A 25824-nucleotide genomic window follows, 5' to 3' on the forward strand; every position below is an offset into this window, starting at 1 on the left:
ATTTGTATAGATAAAAAATCTACTCACCTAGCAGTGAGTGCACTCACCTTTTATGTGTGTGTTCTGCTTACCAAGCTTTCAGAGCTGGTGGCTCCTTCTTCAGGCAGAAGGAGTTCAAGGGGCAGGAAGAAGGGTGAAGGAAAAGGACTGGAGGGGTCAAGGAAAATGGGTGGATTTTGGGAAAGTCACCCAGAACTGCAGGTCAAGGATGAGAAGGAAAGACTGATTGTTGGGGACTGCATCGGACGAGATTGAAAACCTGAGAGCTTAAACATGGAAGACAGGGTAATATGCAAGACAGAGATTACTACTAAAACATTGTGCACAAGTTAATAGGAGTGAAAAGCTAGGTGCATTGTGTGTAACAGAGGTGGGAGCGTGTGGTGAAAAATAGATGGGAAAGACAATGAAAGATGTAGAAAACTAAAACAGACTGAAGCAAAGAGCAGTTAAGTGAAGAAATGCTGACACAGAAGAAATTAACATAAATAAATGCCAGATGGGTGGCGAGAACCAAGGACATGTTATAGTGTTAGTTTCCACCTGCAGAGTTCTGAGAAACTGGTGTCTGAGGGAAGAATCCAGATGGCACATGTGGTGAAACAGGCACTGAGGTCACGAATGTGATGTTGTAGAGCATGCTCTGCAACAGGATATTGCGAGTTGCCAGTATACACCCTCTGCCCATGCCCATTGATCCTAACTGATAATTTGGTGGTACTCATGCCGATGTTGAAGGCTGAACAGTCTTTACGTAATAAGTGGCATATGACGTGTCATTTCGCAGGTGGCTCTCCCTTTGATAGTATATGTTTTGCCAGTTATAAGGCTATTATAGGTGGTGGTAGGAGAGTCCATAGGGAAAGTCTTGCAGTGGGGAGAGTCACAGGGGTAGGAGCCATAGGGTAGGGAGATGGGTGCAGAAGGAGCATATGGTCTGACAAGAATATTGCAGAGATTGGGAGGATGATGGAAAGCTATACTAGGAGTGGTGGACAAAATTTCAGACATAATGTATCTCCTTTCAGGGCATGATTTTAGGAAGTCATGGCCCTGTTGAAATAGTTGATTAACACATTCCAGACCAGGATAATACTGAGTCACCAATGGTGTGCTCCAAAGCAGTTTTGCGGAGGGATCACCAGTACCAGGATTGAATGTGATGGCAAGGAAATCTGCTTTTTGACTAGGCTGGTGGGGTAGCTATGTGCAGTGAAGGCTGAGGTGAGATTAATGGTATATTGCTGTAATGAGTCTGCATCCGAACAAATACATTTGCCTCAGATGCCAAGGCTGTATGGGAGGGAATGTTTGACATGGAAAGGACGGCAACTGTCAAAATGTAAGTACCGTTGTTTATTGGTAAGTTTAATGTGGATGGAAGTGTGTAGCTCCTACCCCTATGCACCCTCCTCCCACCACCTATAATAGCCCAGTAACTGGCAAAACATATACTATCAAAGGGAGAGCCACCTGCGAAATGACACGTCATGTGCCAGCTATTCTGTAAAGACTGTTCAGCCTTCTACATCGGCATGACTACCACCAAATTATCAATTAGAATCAATAGGCACAGGCAGAGGGTGTATACTGGCTACTCACAATATCCTGTCGCAGAGAATGCTCTACAGCATGACATTCATGACCACAGTGCCTGCCTCACCACATGCACCACCTGGATTCTTCCCCCAGACACCAGTTTCTCACAACTCCACAGGTGGGAACTAGTGCTACAACACGTCCTTGGTTCTCACCACCAACCTGGCATGAATTTATGTTAATTTCTTGCATCTCAGCTTTTCTTCACTGTAACTACTGTTTACTTCACTCATTTTAGTTTTCTACATCTTTCATTGTCTTTTCCATTTTTTTCCACTGCCCCCCTCCCACCTCTGTTAAGTACAATGCACTTAGATTTTCACTCTTATTAACACGAGCAAGATGTTTTAGTAGTAATCTCTGTCTTGCATATTACCCTGTCTTCCACATTTAAGCTCTCAGGTTTTCAAATCTTGTCCGATGCAGCCCCCAACAATCAGTCTTCCTTTCTCATCCCATAGGGTAAGTCTCCCCTGCTCCCCTGACCTGTAATTCTGGGTGACTTAATCGAAATCTACCCCTTTTACTAGACCTCTCCAGTCCTTTTGCTTCACCCTTCTTCCTTCCCCTTCAACCCTTCTGCCTGAAGGAGCCACTGGCTCCAAAAGCCTGCCAATCACAACAGTCTTTTATGTGTGTGTTCTGCCACTGCTTGGTGAGTAGATCTTTTATTTATTAATCAATTTAGATGTATCAATTCTGGCTTTGATGTCTTTTTCATTGGCTGATGTAAGTGGTAGTGGATTTTAAAGAAATCCAAAAGCACCCTTCAGTTTTGTGTATACTATGTGTCTTCTTGCTGACGGAGAAATGTGACTGTCAATAATTACATGAAAAGTTTTAACTTTTAATTTTTCAGGTGGCCTCATACATACAGCGGCACTATTATTTTCACCCTTTCGTGGTTTTTACTCATTTTTTAGAATTTAATAAGATACCTCAGCTGTTACAGAGTCTTATTTGGGTCAGAATTACAAATATGGCTTTGAATAATTTTTGACTTGAACCATTTTCTCAACAACAAAAAAGTGGGACCCATACGTCCCACTGATCATTTATGGAACCAATTTTCCTCACAATGAAGTTACTACAAATTAGTGTAAAATTTATGAACAAGGCTTATTTGCACCTGTATTTAACATTAATGTATTGGAAACTAAATGTAACTCATTTTTGCCAATATACAAACATGTGGTATACTTTATTATTTCCAACAAAAAATACATTTTGCTACTTAGTGAATATTACTTACATTGCGTGAAATTTTGGAAAGCAAGGTGAAATACAAAGTGGCACATTACAGGATGAACAAACATATTTTGTTTATTTTTCAGTGTCTTTTGTGCTGCAAAACCTACACCGCCTCCTGGTCTTTTGCTCCTTGGGAAAATGAGACCTGACATTCATAAGCCTTACTTCCTGTGGCCCTGCAGTGACACCTCTTTTGCTAGAACAGAAAGCAGGTGATGGGCCCTTCTTCATTTTTGATGAAAAACCATTTATCAATTGCCTTGCTAGTCTCATTCGAAATGACAGCTGGTTTGCGTTTCGTCTTGACAGTTGAAATAGTACATAAGAGTTGACGATGGCTAAGTCAACAAAAAAATAAAATAGTCAGTGCCACCATTTTACTGATCGCCTGCCGACCATATACCTTTCTCGTATCTGGTCAAAATGATCTACTCCACCCATAGTACTATTATAAACATGTACTACTTCAGGACATGAAATCCTGATTGTGGATCCATCTTTCAATTTTCTTTTGATGAATACAACATCTTTAGGATTAAGTGCAGTGGAAAGGAGACAGACTGCTTTGCTATCTTGCCACTTAACAGCAGCAACACCAGATTTGACAGCAAATGTAAACTCTCCACGGTTTAGACTCTGTAATTTACTTGCCAAAAATTGAGGTAGGCCTTTTCTGTTTCCTCTGACGGTACCACAGCTATAAAGCCCCTGTTTTCTCAGTTGCTTCATTAGACTAAATGTTGAAAATAAATTATCAAAAACCACAGTTCTATTAGAATTAAAAAATGGTTTACAGAGTTCCAGCACTACTCTTTCACACATTTGGCAATCTTTGAATTCCCCTCTACTTGCAGCAGATTTACCTGTGTAGACATCAAAATTTGAAATAAAACCTGTGTTTACATCAGCAAGGCACCAAATTTGATAACCTCTGTTTACAGGTTTCATGGGCATGTACTGTTTCAGGCTTGTTCTTCCTTTGAATGCAACCATTGACTCATCAACTGCAAGTGAAGTAGAAGGGTGATATACTTTCAAACAGTTTTTGTTTAGGGCTGAGATAAGTGGTCTGATTTTGTACAACTTGTCATAACCAGGATCATTTGTTGCTGACTGAAACAAATTATCATTGCACTGAAGGTTCTCTATTATTTTCTTATAGCGAGCAAGTGTCATAACATTCAATACTGCATTTACGTTTAGATATGGGTCTGAGCTCCAGTAAATGGCTGCTTCAGGTAACTGATGAATACCCATTACTATGATCATACCCAGAAAAGCTTTTAGTTCCTGAACTGTGAGTTCCCTCCACTGTGCACTGTTCTTCAGTTTGGCATACAAATTTGTTTGAAAGCAGATCTGTTGCATCAACAAATCGTCAAATAATTTTTCAAATTACACAAGTTCATTGGCCGCCAAAGCAAAGTTTACTGTTGGTTTTGGGTCGAACACTGAGGGTAAATTTAATTCTTCAAAGTGAGTTACATCATCATCCCAGTGACAATCTGTAAATTCACCAGTTCCATCACCTTGCTCAAAATTTACTCCACTTTCACTCGCAACACTGATGTCTTCATCCATCAACGAATCTAGTTGCACATTGTTGTTGGCAATCTGTTCCATATAATTGTGTGTCCATATTTCTAATGGTGTGCTTGGAGTAGACAAATGATCATGAGATGAAAAAACCTCCTCTAGATCATCATCAGCTTCAATGTCCGATTCTTCTGGATTATCTGGCAGTGAAAATAAAAAATCCAGGATCTCATTGTCTTGCAGCTTCTGCAGAAAGTAACAATAATATGTCTTAGTTCTAGACCACATACCGTACTTTTACTAGCACAAAATGTTACAGAAAAGAGCTGTTTCTCTGAAATATAAGTCCTACAACATCCTAACATAAAGGAACTATAGGGTCACACAATGGTTACTGGGACACGTGTCCCACTAATTGTAACTACACTAAAAAAATATTTTAGAAGTAAAATACGTTTTAGAAAGTGTAGTTGTCATTTGTAAATATCTAAGAAATTGAAAATAGCAAAAATACTTCCTTCGGACATTTTTAGTAGTCAGAATACGCTGAAAACTGTCTCGAGACACAAAAAATTGAAGTTTTGGCACGCTAACTCACGCGACAACGCACTGCAACAGTCACAGCCTTCTATACACTGAGAATTTCAGTGCCTCGATTTTTTTCCGAGTTCAGAAGAGCTGCCAGCAGATGGCAGGACTGAGCAGAAATATGCAACTCACTTCCCAGTGTTTTAAATAAGGCCCAAAATTAGTGGGACATATGCGTCCCAGCAACCACGAAAGAGTTAAGTAATCTCTTGAAAAATCCTATAAATTTTGATTTCATTACGCTTGCATTAAATCCACTCAAAATTGTAATGGCGTTCAACATCGTCTTTCACTTTATTCTCAAATTAGCACACCTGGTCTCTTAGCTATGATGTATCAATGCAAACATTCATACAGTGCACATGCAGGTTTTGCATCTTGGTTGGATGACTGGCCTGGAACATTTGTTATACCACAGCACCAACATAATTTCCATTCCCAGTACTTTCATAGCATACAAGAATCCTGTAACATGTTGTCTAGTCTCTGGCTCGAAACTAGTATCGATTGAAATTTATTTTAAAATGTCCATTATGTGATGATATCCCTACTTGTATTGTATTGTAGTGTATTTTTATTGATCCAGGCAATCATAGTATTGTACAGCTGTACATATAATATTGGATAGGTCAAGAGAGCTATTTACAAGTAATTTTTACAAACTGATTTTTACATTATTTTGTAGCAAGGAAATTATCTATCTTAAACAAAACAGTTAATACAAATCATAGAATTGTAAGGTTGTACATACGATATTGGACAGGTCAAGGGAACGTATTTGCAAGTAATATTTAATAAATTGATTTTACATTATTTTGCAATGAGGAAGTTAGCTATCTTTAACAAAACAGTAAATACAAATGTTGTATGGTAAAATACAAACAGCCAATACAAATGTAATAGTAAAGTAGTCCATCGTATTTCATAGACATGCACAGTATATAATAATCCAGTATATTTAATAGACATGCACAGTATATAATTTTCAGACCTAACTGAACATTTATCATATTGTTTACATTTTTAACCCCTTTCAAAATAATGATCAACTGCATAAAAACAATGGTCCAAGAATATTTTTTTAATTTATGTGAGAAGGCTCTTGGGTTCTTTGTTGCTTTGATTGCATTGCGTAAATTATTATACATTTGTATCCCAACATTTAAAACACTTTTATGGTAGCAGGTAGTTCTGGACTGAATCATATGTAGGTCAGATTGCTGCCTAGTTGCATAGTTATGAATATCTCCAATGAATTTTAGTGTGCAGTCATTGTTTAACAGGTATGACTTGACAAATGAGATGATATTATAAATGTAAGCAGAGGGCAGTGTCATAATGCCATTTGTTTTGAAATGTTGTCTGCATGATTCGTTATGTCTTAGATTACATATTATGCGTATTGCCTGTTTTTGCATTTTGAAAATATATCTACCTCCAGGTGAGTTCCCCCAAAATATGATTCCATACTGTAATGTAGAATGGAAGTAAGCATAATATACATGTATGAGAACAGATTTTGTGACTGATTTTTTGAGTATCCTTAAAATGTAACACACATTTGAGAGCTTTTTTGAGATATAATTTATGTGAGTCTCCCACTTAAGATTTCCTTCAAGCCATATGACAAGAAACTTGACAGAGTCCACACACATAAGCTCTTGGTTATTTAGAATCACATCAGGCATTTCTTGTTTTTGGGATGAGAGTCTGAAGTTGATGTACGTTGTTTTCTGTATGTTTATAACCAGTTTGTTCTCGTTGAACCATTTGCTGAGTGACGACATAAGCGGTTTAATTTTTTGGTTGTGGTCCTCTGTATCAGTACCCGTTATTAGTATACTTGTGTCATCGGCAAATAGTGTGGTATGTCCTGTAGCAAGCTTCGTGCTTATATCATCAATGTATAGCAGAAACAGTATGGGTCCCAGGATTGAGCATTGTGGCACACCATATCTAATGGGCATTGTGTCAGAGGAGTCGACAGTAGATCGATGGGTGGTTGTATTATTTTTTTCAAAATTAATTTCAACTTTTTGAAATCTGTTTGACAGGTAAGATTCTAACCATTTGTTTGCAATTCCTCTTATACCTTTATTTGCTAACTTCTTAAGGAGTATGGTATGGTCAATTACATCAAAGGCTTTGGATAAATCTAAAAAGATACCAGTAGTGATTTCCTTATTATCCAGTGCTTTTAAGGTTTTGTTGAGATACTCATAAATAGCTGTGGTAGTTGTCGTTTGCTTTCTAAAACCATGCTGGTGTTTTGTCAATAAGGATAGTTTATTAGTAAAGTCTTCCAATCTGGTGTAAAATAATTTTTCAAATATTTTTGAGAATGAGCTGAGCTGTGCTATGGGCCTGTAATTGGCTACATCATTTTTAGAGCCCTTTTTGTGAAGTGGGGTAATTTTTGAAGTCTTTAATAGGTCAGGGAAAACTCCATTTGTAAAGGATGCATTTATTATGTGGGTTAGGGGTTCTACAATGGATTCTCCACATTTCTTTACAATTAAATCAGGAATGTTGTCACTACCACTGGAGTACTTATTCTTTAGTCCTTTTATAGCTGTAAGTACTTCAGTATTGGAGACTTTGTGAAGAAACATTGATGCCTGTACTGGTATGGTTTCTATTGGTGTTTGGTGTTGAGTATTTGGTCTGTGGCAGTTGTTCTTTATCAGGTTTCCTGCTATTTTGCTAAAATAGTCATTAAAACCATTTACTATTTTTTGGGGATCTGATGTGACTTCATCATTTAGGTTTAGTTTTAATGTTATAACCTGCTGCTTACTGTTTGTTTCATTTTTTACAACTGTCCACAAGCCTTCCATTTCATTGTTAGATTCCTTTATAAATTTATCATTGTATAATTTTTTTGCTTGTTGGATAACTTTTCTGTAGATTGCAAAATAGGTCTTACAATATGACCTAAACTGATCATCGACGTCATGGTGTTTCATGTGATTTTTTAAGTCACGCTTTTTTTGGCTGGAAATCCTTATCCCTTTTGTTACCCATGAGTTTGTGTTTGTTTCCGATTTTCCTGGATTTCAGTGGAAATGCAGTATTGAAGTGGTGGAGAAATGTTTCATGGAAGGAATTAAATATGTAGTTTACATAATTTTCTTTATAGACCTCTGCCCAGTTTTCAGCCGTTAACAGATAGTTAAAAAGCCTTATATTACCAACATTAAATTGCATTTGAATTTTGGTTATTGTGGGATATTGTCCTATGTAATTTAAATTCGCTGTTAGTATTTGGGATTTATGGTCACTGTAACCTGTGCTGATGACTTAGATTGAGCGGTGTAGTTTGTCTGCATTTATGAAAATCTGATCTAGAGCTGTTTTTTAATTTTTTGTGATCCTGGTTGGTGTGTTTACAGTTGGGGATAGGTTGAATGAATTTGTAATATTCAACAATTCATCTTTGTTTTTTCCAGGTGTGAGGAAGTCAATATTAAAGTCTCCACTTATTAATAGACTTTTGTTTAGTGAGTGAATTTTTGTGAGTAGTGCTTCGAGGGAGTGTTTGAAGGTTTGGATGTTCCCATCAGCGGCTCTATATACATTCAGTATTAATAGGTTATAGTCTGTTAAGATAATTAAGGAGAATTCAAAGTCTGTTTCTATTTGCATATTATTGTACTTTGTGAGGCTTTTGTATCTTAAATATTTTTTGACATAGATTGCTGCAACACCTCCTCCCTTACTTTTGTTCCGACAAGAATAACCAGCTAGAGTAAATTCGCCAAGTGGCGTTTTATTAATTTTGTCTTCTGTTAACCAGTGTTCAGTAATACAGAGAACATCTAAGCGTGGCTTTGTTTTTAGGAAGAGATCTATTTCTAGTAACTTATTAAACATTGACTGCACATTATGGTGTAATATTTTAAAGGATAATAGTGACTGTTTCCCAATGGAATGATTTTTGACACCACTCACTGGGTTTTCTTGTAGTTTTAGTTCATGAAGATTTTGCTCTGCACCTGTTTTCCTTTGGTTTGCTGCTAGCAGGGAGCTACTGGTGTTCTTGCCCATAAAAAATCCTGGTTGTCGGCTGGAGGTCTGCGTTTTCGTGTTGAAGATCTTGTCACAGTTTCCAGTGGTACTGATTTGGAGTGTGGCTGCACATTTTTTGCTGTTTCCAGTTGGATGTTGTGGGCTGACTGATTTGTGGCACTTGACGAGATATTTGCATAGGATGTTGGTGGTGACTTAGTGCTGACTGTGGATACCTTCTTCTTTTCTAAAACTGTTTCTGGTGTTTTCCTTGATGACCCTGACTGCATATTCACTTTTGTTGTTGTTACTGATAGCTCTTCAGCTCCTGGTGTTGCTGTTGGTTCAGCTGCAGTATTGTTCATTCTTCTGAGATTGTCCACCAAATTAGCTTCATTGGACCACAAATATGTTTGACGTCCTGGTGTAACACGTTTTATGGCACTTCTTGTTACCAGTGGGCTTTTGATGGCATTCAGCAGATTAACACACAGTTTCTTTTTCCCATTTTTATGTAAGTGAAACCCATGCCTGGTGAAGTCTTTCCATTGGAGGAAGCTATTTACATCTAAAACTCTGATGTGTTCACTGTAAGATGCCTTCTGCATCAAGTAACTGTTCATTTGGTAGATTTTGCAGTTTTCATTTGGCATGTCATACCTATACGGTATTGTACATAGAATTAGTTGTGTGTGCCTAGTTTTTGCAATCGTTTCATCTAGTGATGTCATAAAACCACGTTTTGATCCATTAATATCGTTTGCACCAGCTAAGACGACAACATAATCATTTTGTCCTAGACTAGACGTTTTGTTTTGTATATTGCATGTTGTTTCTTTGAATATAGCATTTTGCTTTATCAAAGATGTAAATTTATAGCTGGTTGTTGAAATTTCGTTCAGTACTTTTGCACAGTTCCTACCGTGACTATCTGAAAGTAACAGTACCTGTTTTTTGTTATTTGTAAGCTGACTCATGTTCGTGTTTGTTTTCAACTTACTGCAGTCATTTTTCTTAACCATTTTTAAATTACACGAGAAGTGTTCAGAAGCACTTTGTAGGTTAACTGTATTTACTGTTTCACATTTTTCGTGTTCACTCTTACCTTTGTTTACTGTTTGGTTGTGGCCTGAAGATGCTTTCAATCTAGTGCTCCATCTACAGTGAGACAAAAAGGAAGGCAATTTTCACAATTTTGCAGTTTGTTTGCCAGAAGTCTTTACAATAGGCTGAAATACATAAGAATATATAAAATATTTCAACTAAGATAAAAAAGACTGATTTTTAACAACATTCAACAGTGTACTTTCCTATCAGGTTCAAAGATTGTATGGTACAGTCTTTCACATAAAACATGAATGCTGACCAGCCACTGCTGTTTGTTCACTTAAAGTGCCAATAAAACTGTCCACCTATCAGAATAATGAAACCAACCATATGCATGATATGGTAACACTGTGTGATGCAGAAGTTTGTGAAAGAAGTGTTGTCTCCTGCTATCACTGTTGTAGTGCTAAATTTGTCTAGTGGTAAACATTATGCAGTGGAGACATGAAGTCACATGTTTGAGTCCACTCCTTCCTTGATTTTCTAAACTACACTTTATCTATCTGCTAAGAGTATCAGTCTTATGAAGCATCAAAGATAATATGCTTCACTTTCCAAGATATAAGTAATAGCAACACCCTCCAGAAATATTTCTGCAAAAGAGCTCATAGCTGCATCAAGATCAGAACGATTTGTGGTTGAGAGTTTCCTTGCCAAACAGAAGCCATTGACCACTGGCTACCTGCTGCATGAAAAAGTTAGTAAATGTCTTTAACAACGTATAATGTGTGTTTTATAATGGGGTGTTTATTCCTAGAGTTGGTGGCAGCAATTGACAAAACATGTGCTCTACAGTGAATGTATGGCAGCTTAAGGCCCTTCCTCTCTGACAATCGAGTGCGGACTCCTGAGATAGAACCACTAGAATTAGCAGCACCGTCGAAAGAACAAGATAATAATCTGTCGTAAGAAAGTTTTCTTTTCTGTAATTCAGTATCAATTGCTGTAAATATGGATTCAGCTGAAGTGCTTTACAACTCAATGAGACATTAAAACCTTTCCTTCACTTCAAACGATGGAGACGGTGCAACAAATCTAACTAGTAACTACTAAAAACAGTTCACTTTTGTTGGAAACATTTGTAGATTCGTCTGCCATTAATGAAAAATATTTGTCATGGAGAAGTGTTTCATCTCGAAAGTCTGAAGACTCTCCCAAACAAGTCAACAATTCTGACGCAGTATACTTACTAAGATATGTGGCCCTTTCACTCTGAAATTTTAACCACTTTTCAAGATTAATGTCACTTTTCAGTACTACCTTACGAATTAGAGGCTCATATTTTGTTGTGTGGGGTATTTCTTCCTTACTAAGGAAGGGAGTGAGACAGGGTTGTAGCCTCTCCCCAATGTTATTCAATCTGAATATTGAGCAAGCAGTAAAGGAAACAAAAGAAAAATTCGGAGTAGGTATTAAAATCCATGGAGAAGAAATAAAAACTTTGAGGTTCGCCGATGACATTGTAATTCTGTCAGAGACAGCAAAGGACTTGGAAGAGCAGTTGAATGGAATGGATAGTGTCTTGAAAGGAGGGTATAAGATGAACATCAACAAAAGCAAAACGAGGATAATAGAATGTAGTCGAATTAAGTCGGGTGATGCTGAGGGAAATAGATCAGGAAATGAGACACTTAAAGTGGTAAAGGAATTTTGCTATTTGGGGAGCAAAATAACTGATGATGGTCGAAGTAGAGAGGATATAAAATGTAGACTGGCAATGGCAAGGAAAGCGTTTCTGAAGAAGAGAAATTTGTTAACATCGAGTATAGATTTAAGTGTCAGGAAGTCGTTTCTGAAAGTATTTGTATGGAGTGTAGCCATGTATGGAAGTGAAACATGGACGATAAATAGTTTGGATAAGAAGAGAATAGAAGCTTTCGAAATGTGGTGCTACGGAAGAATGCTGAAGATTAGATGGGTAGATCACATAACTAGTGAGGAAGTATTGAATAGGATTGGGGAGAAGAGAAGTTTGTGGCACAACTTGACTAGAAGAAGGGATCCGTTGGTAGGACATGTGTTGAGGCATCAAGGGATCACCAATTTAGTATTTGAGGGCAGCGTGGAGGGTAAAAATCGTAGAGGGAGACCAAGAGATGAATACACTAAGCAGATTCAGAAGGATGTATGTTGCAGTAGGTACTGGGAGATGAAGAAGCTTGCACAGGATAGAGTAGCATGGAGAGCTGCATCAAACCAGTCTCAGGACTGAAGACCACAACAACAACAACAAGGAAATACAGACTTCGAATTAACGATAGCAATGCTTGGCGGTTTAAAGCTTTTTGATTTTCATTTTGTTTAAATACCTGTGTATGAACTGGAGCGTTTAATCCCTGTAATCTACTATTTTCAAGTGCAACGGCTCTTGTATGTTTTTCTGAGTTGGCGTGCTTTTCTAAATATGGTAAATGGTACAGAAATTAACACTCCTTCTGTTGTCTGTAGAGCTTTGATATCGTTTTTTAAATGCATTTCACACAATTTGCAGAAATCCCCACCCCACTCATGTCAAAGTACAATCAATTGTACGTACACTCCCATTTTTGCTGATACTTAATCTCACGTTCAATACTTTGTTTAGATTTGCAATTTACGGATGGGCCAGAAATAGTACATTTATCGTTTGAAAACTGTGGAAGGGAAACTGAAGATTTGGTAGACCTACGCAATTCATTGTCACAATCACTAGCACTTCTTTCAGTAGACTTACACTCGTCTTTGTCTTTTGCAATACACCGTCTTTATTAGAAAAGAAAAAGTTAAAGTTTGTTGTTTCGACATTGTAATCGGCACTAACACTTCTTCTTATGATATAAACGGACGAAGACTGCACGTAGTACACTAAATTATCACACCGCACTTCCATAGTAACCTGTCGACTGTCTGTTACAACCTTACAACAGTTTCAACAATGCATCGAGTTTTTATACAACAATGAAAGCTTAGATTATACTCGTAGTGCAGCGTTGCCACACGTCCCACCTATGGTGGAATGTACCGCTTCTTTAGGCAAAAATTGTGTATCCCCACTGCCTCTGCGAAAATCATTGTCAATTGTACACAAATATTTGGTTTGAGCTTTGGACTCACCGATTAGGAAAAATCTATATGGCCATTAGATCTTGGAAATATTCCCAGTAATGCAATAAATAAATTAAGGCAATCTTTTATAATGTCAGATGCTACTTCCAATTCCCTAGCAATACCCGGGGACGTGTTTTGCGACGTCAGGTTTATTCTAAGGGCAAATAAAGTATAGATACGAGTGGCGGATAAGTTCACAGCGAGGGTGGGCTTTGTAGCTAAGGGATTAGCTTACACGTTAGACCGACTGGAGGTGCGGTGAGGGAAGACATGAGAGAGGAAAGGCTGACTTATTCCACAATCGGCGTTGCCAACACACCTTGCAACGCTTAGCTTTACCGCACACTTACTATACAGCAATTGCTAATTTGTTGGTGTTGGCAATAATAATAATAATAACAGAACAATCGACGCTAAGTGTTCCAAACCGAACCGGTAAGTAACGAAACCAAACTATAGGGACCCAGCCGCGACCTATTGTGTTACACATTCATTTTGCTTGTAAAAACTGCATGTCATCACGACTTCTCTACAGTTGACACCAAACTTTGTTAGCAACAGCAGCTGGCGTATTTTAAATTTTGTCACAACGGTAGAAGTTAATAGATCAGGTGATAATTTTTATGTTTCACCTCAACTATAGATATGAATTATTCAGGGGGGAATTTCCAATTTCCGGGGGGGGGGGGGGGGACATCCCCCCTCCCGCCCCACCCCCGGGCCACCCCCTGAATTCATAATTGTATGTGGTAACTCTGGAGCTACTAATACTTCTAACTGTTCTAATTTACTGGATGAATACTATACATTCTGTTGCAAGATTCTTATATTATTAATATTTGCGTTGATTTTCTATGACACCTTTCTTTTTACTTGCTGGTACAAAAAAATCCTGCTCCTTGAGATGCTTTTGGTTCTTTGTTCTCGCCTGCGAGATCTCTGTCACAGTTTCTTCTGCTGCAGGTGACAACACAGCTTCTTCTGCTGATGATGACACTGATTTTCCCTCCTTTTCAGTGCAGAGTGTAGTTTCCTCTTCTGTTCTTTCATCTTGTGGTTGTTTCGAGTCTGATACTGGATACAGTATTGTATCATGTATTTCTTCGTTCATTGACAGTGGTATATGTACCTGTTCATGTGTCCTGCCAATTTTTTCTAATATTTCTTTGCACAGAATTTCTTTACCATAGTTGTTTCTGTGCAGGCCATGCTTTGTGAAGTGTTCTCTGATGGAGCTTGTGGCTTCAATGAATGTAGCGTAAGAGAAATAGCTACATATCTTCCTGAATTTTCTGTTTGTTCTGACGAATTCTCTGTTTACACATGAAGCTTCTATCAGGTCATGCCTGTGTGGAATGCTTACGACATATACATAGGAATGTATAAGTTTTCCTAACGATTCACTTAGAGCCCTGGTTGCATTTACACTTTCGTTCTTATATACGTCGTTTCCTCCCCCAATAATAACACATTTGGAACCATATATCACTGTTGTTTCACAATCTTTTAGAAATTCATTTAGAAGTGCACCTGGATGGACAAAATCAGTTACTTTCAGTTTAGTTTGCATAGTGGCCATAATACCTGATAAGCCTTTTCTGTGGCTAGTTGAAAATAAGTAAACTTCACATTTCTCATCTTTCTCACTTGGCACACGATTTCCCGAATCTTTAGTATTTTCTCGCTTCTTCCAGGTACTTTCTTGGAGATGTGAAATCATTTTTATTTCCCTGGTTGAATGTATCTTCATTTTTATTATGCGGATCATATTTGTTCGTTGTTCTCAGTTCGAAAAGTTTTTCGTTTTGTTTCATACGCCAGTTTTTTTTAGGCCTAAAAAATGGCTCATTTTTCACTTTTTGTTCTTGTTTGAGTTCATTTTTCGCTGTTTCCAGATTACTTACATATTGAAACTTCCTGGCAGATTAAAAGTGTGTGCCGGGCCGAGACTCGAACTTGGGACCTTTGACTTCTGCGGACAAGTGCTGTACCATCTGAGCTACCCAAACACGACTCACGCCCAATCCTCACAGTTTTACTTCCGCCAGTACCTCGTCTCCTACTTCCCAAACTTCACAGAAGCTCTCCTGCGAACCATGCAGAACCAGCACTCCTAGAAGAAAGGATATTGCGGAGACATGTCTTAGCCTTTGCAACTTAAGCTTTATTTTGCTTTGTTTTTACCTTTTGTTTATGTTTTATTGCTGCAGTATTATTTTTCAGCAGCAGGCTAAAGTGAAGTTCTTTGTTAGAGTATCATTTCTTACCAGTCAGAACCACAAAAATTTTACTGAAAACTAAAACAATTGAAAGTCCCGGGTTTCTAAAAAATTCCCGAATTTCCCGGTTGTCCTCGGGTGTATGCACGCTGTAACAAAGAATTTATAAGGTGAGGAAGAGTTGTATAAACCAACACTATGGGGGGACTGCCAATAAAATGATGGTTTCACTATGTTTGTTATTGTCAGTTATTGCCCACCATGTTATGTCTATTATTCTACAGATATTGTGTGAGTTTTCTTTTAAAAAATACACGAGTACTTAGTGTACAAACAGCCAGTGACATCCACAATTTTCTTCTTCTTATCGTACGTAGTTTATAATATATAAACTACTTCTGAAGTGCCAAAATGTACTAGAATAAATTAAATGTCTATCAAATGCCGCACTCAGGGTGTACACTCGGACAAGACAAAAAATCCCGGATTCCAAGTTAAAATTACATTTTCTCCTGGGTGAAAATAGTTTTTCTGTGTTAAGTGACACTAAACCAAACTCAGTAAATGAAATACGTTTTGGAAAGATCTTTGATATGTGGCAACAAGTATGCTCCATATTTTCGTATTACAAAAGTATCAATTTGAATTCCACCAACCACCGCATGTTACTTTCTGAAGCATTGATATCAAGATTGCGATGCACTTTTGTAAGCCAGCCATAGCTCATGTCATGTGATCTGATGAAGCGGATATTCAGAGCATAGTAGTAGTAGTAGTAGTAGCAGTAGTTTATTCATCCAGTGATAATATACATTATATGGATTTCGTCAACGAATATAGTATAACAAAAATAAGATAAGGGTGTACAGTTTCCTACATAATACAATTCACAATATTTTTGGGCAGTGAAACTTTGATTACTGTAATACATAAAATACGTTACAAGTAAATAATTGATTTAACACTTTTGTTCAGAAAAATTAACACTGAGGCTGTGGCAAGCATTTGATTTATGGTACTATTAACATATGGTAAATGAATGTAGTTACTTGCTACAGGATTATTGCAGATGTTCATTTACACTATAATAGCAGTTGGTCATTAAGAATTTAAATATTGCTTCCTTGAATGTAGACAATGTTTTTATTTCTTTTAGCTGAGTTGGAAGTTTCTTGTACAAAACAGTACCCTGAATGTTGATTTGTTTTTGGGTTAAAACCTTTTTTACTCTTTTTATGTGGATGTCATTGCACATCCTTGTGTTGTAAGAATGAAGATCTGACTTGGTTTTGTAATTATCAATGTGCGTTTTTACATTAACAACACTTTTTTATGTAAAGGCATGGTTATAGTAGAATATTTAGGTGTTGAAATAACAGTTTAGAAGATATTAGCCTTGTACTATTTGAAATTATTCCAACAGCTCGTTTTTGTAAGGTGAAGATGGTTGCACGTTTGCCTTATTATGACACCAGAGGGCTAGGTCATAAGTGGTAGCAGAATGGATGTAAGCAAAGTAGACAGTTCTGCTACAGTCTCTACTACACGCAGTACTAATTATGCGTAATACAAAGCAAGCAGAGCTCAACTTGTTACTTACAAAGAGAATGTGGGCTTCCCAGTCTAAATTTTCATCAATTTGCACACCTAAGAATTTTGTGGCAGCTACCCTTTCAGTTCGTTTATTTTGAATTTTGAGGTTCACACCATGATCAAACTTAGTTTTCCTGTAATGTATAAAATTAGTTTTTGAAATATTTAAGGTTAGCCTGTTCAGTTCAAACCAGTTTTGTATGTATTCCAAAACTCTGGTTGCAGATGTTGTCAATACCCTATTTATGTCTGTTACAACTATATTTGTGTCATCAGCAAACAAAGTTATATGCATATGTACTACTGCTTGGCATCTTGATATCATTAATATATATAAGAAATAAGAGAGGTCCTAGAACGCTGCCCTGAGGTACTCTGATTGGTACAGTCTGCATGTCCGATCTGCACACAATGTTTTGGTTTTTATTGTTTGCTGAGTTAATTTCTACTACCTGTTTTCTGTTGTGGGGATGTGACTGAAGCATTTTAATGCAACTCCTCTTCTAGTTTGTCTAGCAAGATATCATGATCAACACAATCAAATGCCTTCGATAAGTCCAAGTTTATTCCTACTGTACTGTTATTTCTGTCAAGGCCTATTACAATGTTTTCGACGATTTGGGTAATTGCTGTTTCTGTACTCATGCCTTTGTGAAAACTATGTTGGTTTACAGACAAAAGACTGAATTTTTTGAGGTAATTCGTAATTATATTTTTCATGGCAGTCTCTATTATTTTAGAAAATGCAAATACCAAAGCTACTGGTCTATAATATCCCACTTCATATAGATTACCCTTTTTATACAATGGTTTTAGTTTTTAAATGTTTAATTTTTGTGAGAATGCCCCTTCTGTTAATGATATGTTTATGTTATGTGAGAGTGGTTCTGCTATGACACTAGCACATTTAATTATGACTGAACCTGTTACCTCGTTAATTCCAGAGGACTTTTATTCTTCACTGTTTTTATTATCTTAGGAACTTCTAATTTATTTGTGCTACACAGCAATATTGAATTACCACTTTGCTCTCTTTCAAACGTGCTATTACTATTACTAGCAAAATTTTTCCTCAGATTGACTGGAGTGTTGTAATTTGCTAGAGTACCATTTCTGAGCAAGGCACGACGATTATCTTTTAATACAACGTCATCTTGCTTTTTAACACTTTTGTTTGTTTCCTTTTTACTACATTCCATATTGCTTTCGACTTGTTTGCTGCCCCTATGATTACTTTGTCATTGTGCATTGTCTTGGCTGTTTTAATTACTTTCTTATAAATTTTCTTATATGTCTTAACATATTCTGCAAAGTGTTCATCTTGGTTGTCTTTCCTCAGTTGATTGAGAAGTTTTAGATTTGGCTGGATACTCTGATAGAAGGTGTTGTCCACTGACTGCTGTTTGTTGGCACGACATTAATATAGGTGATGTAGTCAGCCAATAGCAATATCACTGTTAAGTAGCACGTATACACAAATTGGAAAAGTTAATGGTTTAAATTAATATACATAGCATTGCTACAAGAAAAGAAAAGCTTTCACATATAATACTGATCTTTTTTGCGCGTCTTACACTTTAAGATACATCACCCAAATGCGCCAGTAAAATTTTTAACAATGACATAAATGTCTTATCTTCAGGGCTCGAAATTTTTCTAAATGGTCGTCCTCAAAGAGTTGATTTTCAAATGAGAGTCAAACGCTCTGTGATTTAACACATTCATCGCACATTCTTACACATAGTTCAGCTTGTATAAAAGGAAATTTTCTTTGAAAGTAACGCTTTTCAAACACCATTCACAATATTTTCCAGCGACCTGTTAGAAATACGTTCGTTTCAGCAGTTGCCAGAGAGCGCCAGATAACCGGCCTCACTGCGTTTTGGCAGCTACGTTGACGCAGGAAGCCTGTATGTTCGTATGTTTAAAACTTTAAAAGATCTTACATTATGTCATAAAAGAAACAAGACATCAGAGGAGACTCCAAGAGCATCGGAATTTCGTGAACCATGCTAAAACGCATAATTCTACTTACAGTCCACATTCGTATGTCCAGATTCGGATGAAAATTTTCTTGGTGTGCCAGTATTGTATTATCTCATGTTTGGTTCTTTAATATGGCATAATGCCATATGCGCTAAAAGATGAAAAGATGCACTTTTGAAATGCAGCGAACAGTTGAAACTAGGCAACAGTGTGGAATTAAACACTTCGTTTCAAATAAATTGACTGCCTCGGTGGGAAAGACTAATAAAAGCCAAATTTGTTTAGCAAACCGACAAACTAGCTTTATTGTTCTGCAAGGTGAGTAATGCTTGATTGTCAGAGAGGAGGAAATAAAATAAAATCTGAAACTAGTAACATATTTTCTCCTTCCATAATTATGATAATGTATTTTAATTCACTTGATAGCTCCCAGCTACAGAAATCCGTTTTGTCTTCATTTGAGATGAGAGCAATAAACGAAGAGGAAACAGCAAAATCACTAAACATAAACATGGATCACGTGGAGACTACCCACGTCCCCACAACAACTCAGACTGCTCAGTGCATCAGCCTCGGATCAACGGTATTTCCGAAACGCGGAAATACTAGATAGTTGGTGCCCCACTTCCTCCAGCGAGCGTTTGAGGTAGAACGCCAAAAATTAAAAAAAATTCTATTTTTCAAGAATATGTTCATTTTATAGCGCACATCTTTCTGATCAGTTGGATACGTAAAACATGTGCTCAAGGTAATGTAAGACATTTTATTTGGTCTTAAGTGTGCCAAAGTGCAGTGCCACGCCTCTTTACACAGCATTCTTCTATCGCACGTCATTATATTTCACTCTGTGGAATTCAAACGTATAATATTTTGTAATGGATGCCATCAAACTATAGTCAGGACAGTGGAAATTAAAATGTCCTGTGGTGCCTCTCCTGCTCCCAGTAGGCCAGTTTGACATCCAGCCCCTACCATATACACATATATATATATATATATATAAGATCTCGCAATTAATATTGGATGGGATTATTTGTAACCAGGAGAACAAGAACTCCTCGGAAAATTTGCACTCTTTATTGCCTATTAGCTAATAACTTGCTTTTTTGTGTAACATAAAATTAAACATAGGAAACATTAAACCAATAAAGACAAGTGTCAAGCAAGACAGCCCACGTTTCTTCAATCCTTCAGTCATAGCGTTTTTTTCTCTCTAATTTTTCTACAACTTTACGTGGCATGCTTTCCTTTCTGCGAAAGAATCTATTACCTCATCAAACGTTTTGCTACATGAAAAAACGAAATGTCGTTGTTTAATACTGTAAAAGCTGTTAATACAAATAGTACCCAAGACTGGTGCGGTTTCCCAATCCGATTGCGTGTATTTTGTCACTGTTTGCTAGATAAAACGAAGCAAGCCTGTCTAATATTGCAGCAGTTGTAACACACACCAAATAAACGAGACTGTTTTGGCACAAACTGTCACTTCATTTATAACATGGCAGAATATAATTCACGAAATACCAATATCAAATGCCTATTAGGCCTACTACAAGCAAAAAGCTTTATGTTCGGAAATAGTTTCACATTTCATCCATAAGCTCCAGCTTCTCAAGCATGAAATCGAAAAGCAGTAGTATGAAATTTTTATACAAATTTGGAATCGTCATATTCTTCCATAATTTGAGTGATGTCCCCGTTTCTTCTCCAAACAATCTTGTCATCACTAATTCAGTAACTATTCCTGCAGGTTTCAGAACTTATTCTCCAGTAAACTTCACTAACCCTGTCACAATCAACGGCTTATTTATCCCGTGTTTATTCCCCAATTAGGCGTTACTACGCATCGTACAATGCGTTTTCTGCGCTATTTCCAGAATAGAACTTAGGCAGTTGCTACTGGGGGCTGTACAACTGGCCGTTACTAGTGTAGCGGTCTAGCCAAACATTTTCAATCAAAATTTCTTTTCCTTGGATACACCAAGAAGATAATACGTAATCTTTCTTACCTGTTATTCCTGTTAGTTGTTTATTTCCACTCCGTTAGTCTGAATCTATGGATTTCGTTAGTAATTATAACGACACTGATCATTCGGAAACCCAGTCAACCACATAAACAAACAGCGATTGGCACTCACCCGTTCGGCTTTATTCCACTCAGCTCTTACAGCCCCGCCCCTTCTGTCTGCAGGAAAGTTTACTTCTAGATGCGACGGGGACTCTCCTGGCAGAGACGCTACATACACTATGCACACATTCAAAAATCAACTTATAATTCATTCAGAAATAAACTTAGAATCTGTTCAAAAATGGTCAAAAACCAGCAGGGATGCGTTTCAAAATCAAATGAGTAATCGATAGATCAACGTGCGCTGGATACTAGACGCTTTGGAACACAAGGATTTTTTCCTCAAGAATATGAATTTGGCGCCCTCCGCCCCCCCTGGCATTGCCACCTGGGACAGATTCCCCGGTTTGCACCCCAGTGAATTTGGCAGCTTGCGTGTGCCAGTAAAATTTTTCCAGGTAACATCTTGCTACTTGCTGTTACTGCTTATATAGCTAACAGCCACACTTCTGTAGCCAGAAACGGGCGAGTCAACTGTGCATGAGCAAGAGCCCGCTCGCAACTGCTCAAATGAATCTAATGCAAATAGTTATGACGTCATGCTCATCGGAGGCAATTTGTTGATATGTAGCACTGCACAGTCTTCCTAAGGCCTTTGACACATTGTGCCGTTGGCAGACGATTGTAAGAGCACTGTGTTTTGTTGTTGTATATGACACATTTCCTTTGCAACTCAAGTTTTACTCTTGTTTTCTTTCTCTCGTTCATGTTTTATTGATGCAATATTATTCTGCAGTAGCGGGATACAGCAATACCCTTTGTTAGAGTATTGTTTCTTACCAGTCAAAATTATAAAAATTTAACTTAAAACTGAAACAAAAAAAATTTCCTGAAAAAATTCCAGGGTTTTTCCTGGTTTTCTCTTGGATGAAAAATTCCAGAGTTTTTTCCGGATCTCGTTGGATAAGTGAGACTAGGTCTGAGAAGCAGGGTCTGCACACTACAGGGACATTATGGCCTTCAGATCGGCAGGCCCAAACAGTTAGGGATACTCACAGAAATGGCCTGCGGTTTTGTCCCGTCATGGAAGTCTACTTGTTTGGCCAGCTATTCATGTGTCACAGTCACCATGCTGATGAAGTGAGACCGCGGTGATCATCAACGCAACAGATAACTTGCGCAAATAATCAATGCTAATGACGACAGGCAACAACTCACTGTCAAGATAATCACTGACCCACAGACAGGCACATAGAAAAGACAATCACACTCTCACAACTAAAGTTTTGGCCATAGCCTTTTTCACAAAACGAGAGTGCACACACATTCACACAATCACTAAGACACAACTCATGCACACATGACCACTGTTTCTGGGAGCTGCGTCAACAAACTCTGAGAATCAGATCCAAACAAACCCCTCCTCACACCCCCCTGCCTCTCATCAGCAGCTGCTAGGCTAGCAGCAGGTATTGGTGGCAGCACTGACTGCAAGCTGCGGGAAGGGTTGGGAAGGGGAGAAGCAGTAAGAAAGAGCGAGTAGCGAAGCGCTGAACGTACTCAGCTGCGCCCAGCCAGCGACGAAGCGTGACATCTCAGTAAACAAACAATTTCATGCTGCTGAAACTAAAACGAGATTTTTCCAGTGTTTTTTCAAATTTCCGTGATATTTTCCTGATCATTTGAAATTCCCTGATTTCCAGAACTTGTGGCAACCCTGCAAGTGGTGGTCGTAAACTACTAGACTACTGCCTTCAACATTATTGAACAGAGACTACAAAATCTTTACACATATACTTTGTGCTCGCCTTCAAGCGGCGATAAAGGAAAACTACATTTAGATCAAATGTGTCCAGGTGAAAAGAGCAATATACACACAGCACTAGGGGCATACAGAGATGTCAAAGCATCAGCATGTAGATTATGAGGCGCCCTAATGGCACTGGATTTCAGTCACACTTGCGACTGACTGGACCATGTGTCCCTATGAAGGGTCATGGAACGGATGGGAATCCCCCTGATATTTGTGGACACAATCTTGAGACTTATTCATGGCGCGCAATCAAGAGTCTTGGTGAACGGTGCTAGCTCAGAACCTATCACGATCCAGCACTCAGTACAGCAAGGTTGTTGCCCCGTTTTGGCCATCTTATTTGCAGTCGCTTTTGAACTTGCAATACACTGCCTCCAGCGACGCGTTGAAGGCGTCCAACTATGGACTGCATCTTTCCAAAGCAGCACACATGCCAACGATAAAAATGGCTCTGAGCACCATGGGACTTAACATCTGAGGTCATCAGTCCCCTAGAACTTAGAACTACTTAAACCTAACTAACCTAAGGACATCACACACATCCATGCCCGAGGTAGGATTCGTACCTGCGACCGTAGCGGTCGCGCAGTTCCAGACTGAAGCGCCTAGAACCGCTCGGCCACAACGGCTGGCATGCCAACGATATCGTTCTTTTGGTAAAGTCAGGAGACGAAATCCAGGTGATGCTGGAATGGCTTCAGTAGTATGGAGCGGTGGGGGTAGTGTCATCAAGATATGAACGATCTGAAGTATGGAAGTGGGTGGAGGGCTGCCACCAGAGACAGCAGTGCCCGTCACCAAGGTCCCCACTCTCAAGTGTTTGGGAGTGGTATTCCATGGAAACATACAACTTATAGGAGCGGATAGTTGTCGATGGCTGCTGTGACAGATTCGCGCATTAGTACGATAACATGCACTGTGCGCTACAGGCATGTTCCAGCACACACATTTGGCACCAAAAATAAGTCGCTTGGCACACATACTACCGTTGCCAACCACGATCGCGTCAAAACTATAGCCGGCTTCCAGGTATTTCGTAACTCCCGAACTCCTCTTCAAAATCTGCTACGATACCTTGATGCTGCCACCGAAAGGAGGAGGAATCACACTTGCAAACGTAAGTAACACGGTGCATGTGTTATTTCTTAGTACGATGCAATGCTATTGGAGAACCAAGAACCTCACCTTAATGGGAGCTATGATCAACAAAGTGGCCACCCATTCGTTCTGTCCACCAGTCAATGTTGGCCGCATCACGGCACCGCTCGCACACTTACGGGATTTCGTTGATTACAGTTACGTTCAGTTATATAAATGATGTGCCTTCTAGTATTACAGGTGATTCAAAAAATTTCTGTTTGCTGATAACACCAGCTTGGTAGTGAAGGATCTTGTGTGTAAAATTGAAACAGTATCAAATAATGTAGTTCATGAAATAAGTTCATGGCTTGTGGAAAATAATTTGATGTTAAATCACAGTAAGACTCAGTTTTTACAGTTTCTAACTCACAATTCAACAAGAACCGATATTTTGATCAGACAGAATGGGCATATTATAAGCGACACAGAACAGTTCAAGTTCCTAGGCGTTCCGATAGATAGTAAGCTGTTGTGGAAAGCCCATGTCCAGGATCTTGTACAGAAACTAAATGCTGCTTTATTTACCATTAGAACAGTATCTGAAATAAAGTGACCATTCAACACGAAAAGTAGTCTACGTCACATATTTTCATTCGCTTATGTCGTATGGTATTATTTTTTGGGATAATTCTTCTGATTCAAAAAGGGTATTTTTGGCTCAAAAACGGGCTGTTCGAGCTATATGTGGTGTAAGTTCAAGAACCTCTTGTCGACCCCTATTCAATAGTCTGGGAATTCTGACATTGCCCTCACAGTATATATTTTCTTCAAAGTCGTTTGTTGTTAGCCTATTCCCAAGAGTTAGCAGCTTTCACTCAGTTAATACTAGGCAGAAATCAAATCTGCATGTTCAATGCACTTCCTTGACTCTTGTGCAGAAAGGAGTGCAGTATTCTGCTGCATCCATTTTCAATAAGCTACCACAAGAACTCAAAAATCTTAGCAGTAGCCCAAACTCTTTTAAGTCTAAACTGAAGAGTTTCCTCTTGGCTCACTCCTTCTATTCTGTCGAGGAGCTCCTGGAAGAGCTAAATAATTAAGCAAATTCCAGTGTTACATTGTTGATTTTCTTTATTTAAACTTACGACTTGTCGCCTGAATATGTTTTTTATATTTCATTTTATCTGTTTCTACTATCGTGTTATAATTTCATGTATTGACTCTTTCCATGACCATGGAGACTTCTCCTTAATTTGGTCACGCGGAACAATAAATAAATAAATAAGGACAGTTTGCTGGAGACCAGGCTGCCCACAACAAAAGACGTACATCGAAGCTCCATTCAGCAACAATCTTGCAATATGGTTGAATAGAAGTACCCAGCAATATAGTGGCAGAGAATATGGAGATCAGTTCATCTTCCCTCTCTCCCTAAAGAGGTACGTGTATTGTGGTATGTAGAGGTGAACGGCAAATTCCCTAACTGTCAACGACTGCACTCTATTCGCTTGGTCGACACGCCGATGGCCGCTACTGCGCGGTCGTCGACTCCGATGAGCACTATTTGGTTTGTGGCAAGGCAATCAACTGCTGGCTTCAAACGAGAAAATGCTGATTCTTATACTACGTATGGTGCACACAGCGATAAAAGCTGACGGCCTATATTCCTGGACAAAGTATACTTTCCCATCGACAGGACGAAAACCATAATCTCGATAAAGAGAACGATAACATATTATTTGTATCGCACCGATGACAAGAACGTCATAGACTTCTGGCACAGACTGCAAGATCAACATGTCATCTTGTGGAGGCACGTGAAATATAGAACATGTTTTTTCAGTTACTTGGGGTTTGTTATTCATGGACCCTCTAGCTAGCTGGGGTGT

At 38.4% G+C, this 25824-nt stretch overlaps 1 protein-coding gene across 1 annotated transcript; it reads right to left on the minus strand.

Moving 5' to 3' along the window:
- Positions 1-3046: 3046 nt before the first annotated feature.
- Positions 3047-4218, minus strand: LOC124579890 (piggyBac transposable element-derived protein 4-like). The gene is made up of 2 exons (XM_047131256.1): positions 3254-4218; positions 3047-3188 (listed from the first exon to the last, which is right to left on the minus strand). The coding sequence occupies exons 1-2, from the start codon at positions 4216-4218 to the stop codon at positions 3047-3049; spliced, it is 1107 nt and encodes a 368-aa protein (XP_046987212.1).
- Positions 4219-25824: the final 21606 nt, after the last annotated feature.

Source organism: Schistocerca americana, chromosome 1 (assembly GCF_021461395.2).
Source record: "Schistocerca americana isolate TAMUIC-IGC-003095 chromosome 1, iqSchAmer2.1, whole genome shotgun sequence".
NCBI classification, from domain to species: domain Eukaryota; kingdom Metazoa; phylum Arthropoda; class Insecta; order Orthoptera; family Acrididae; genus Schistocerca; species Schistocerca americana.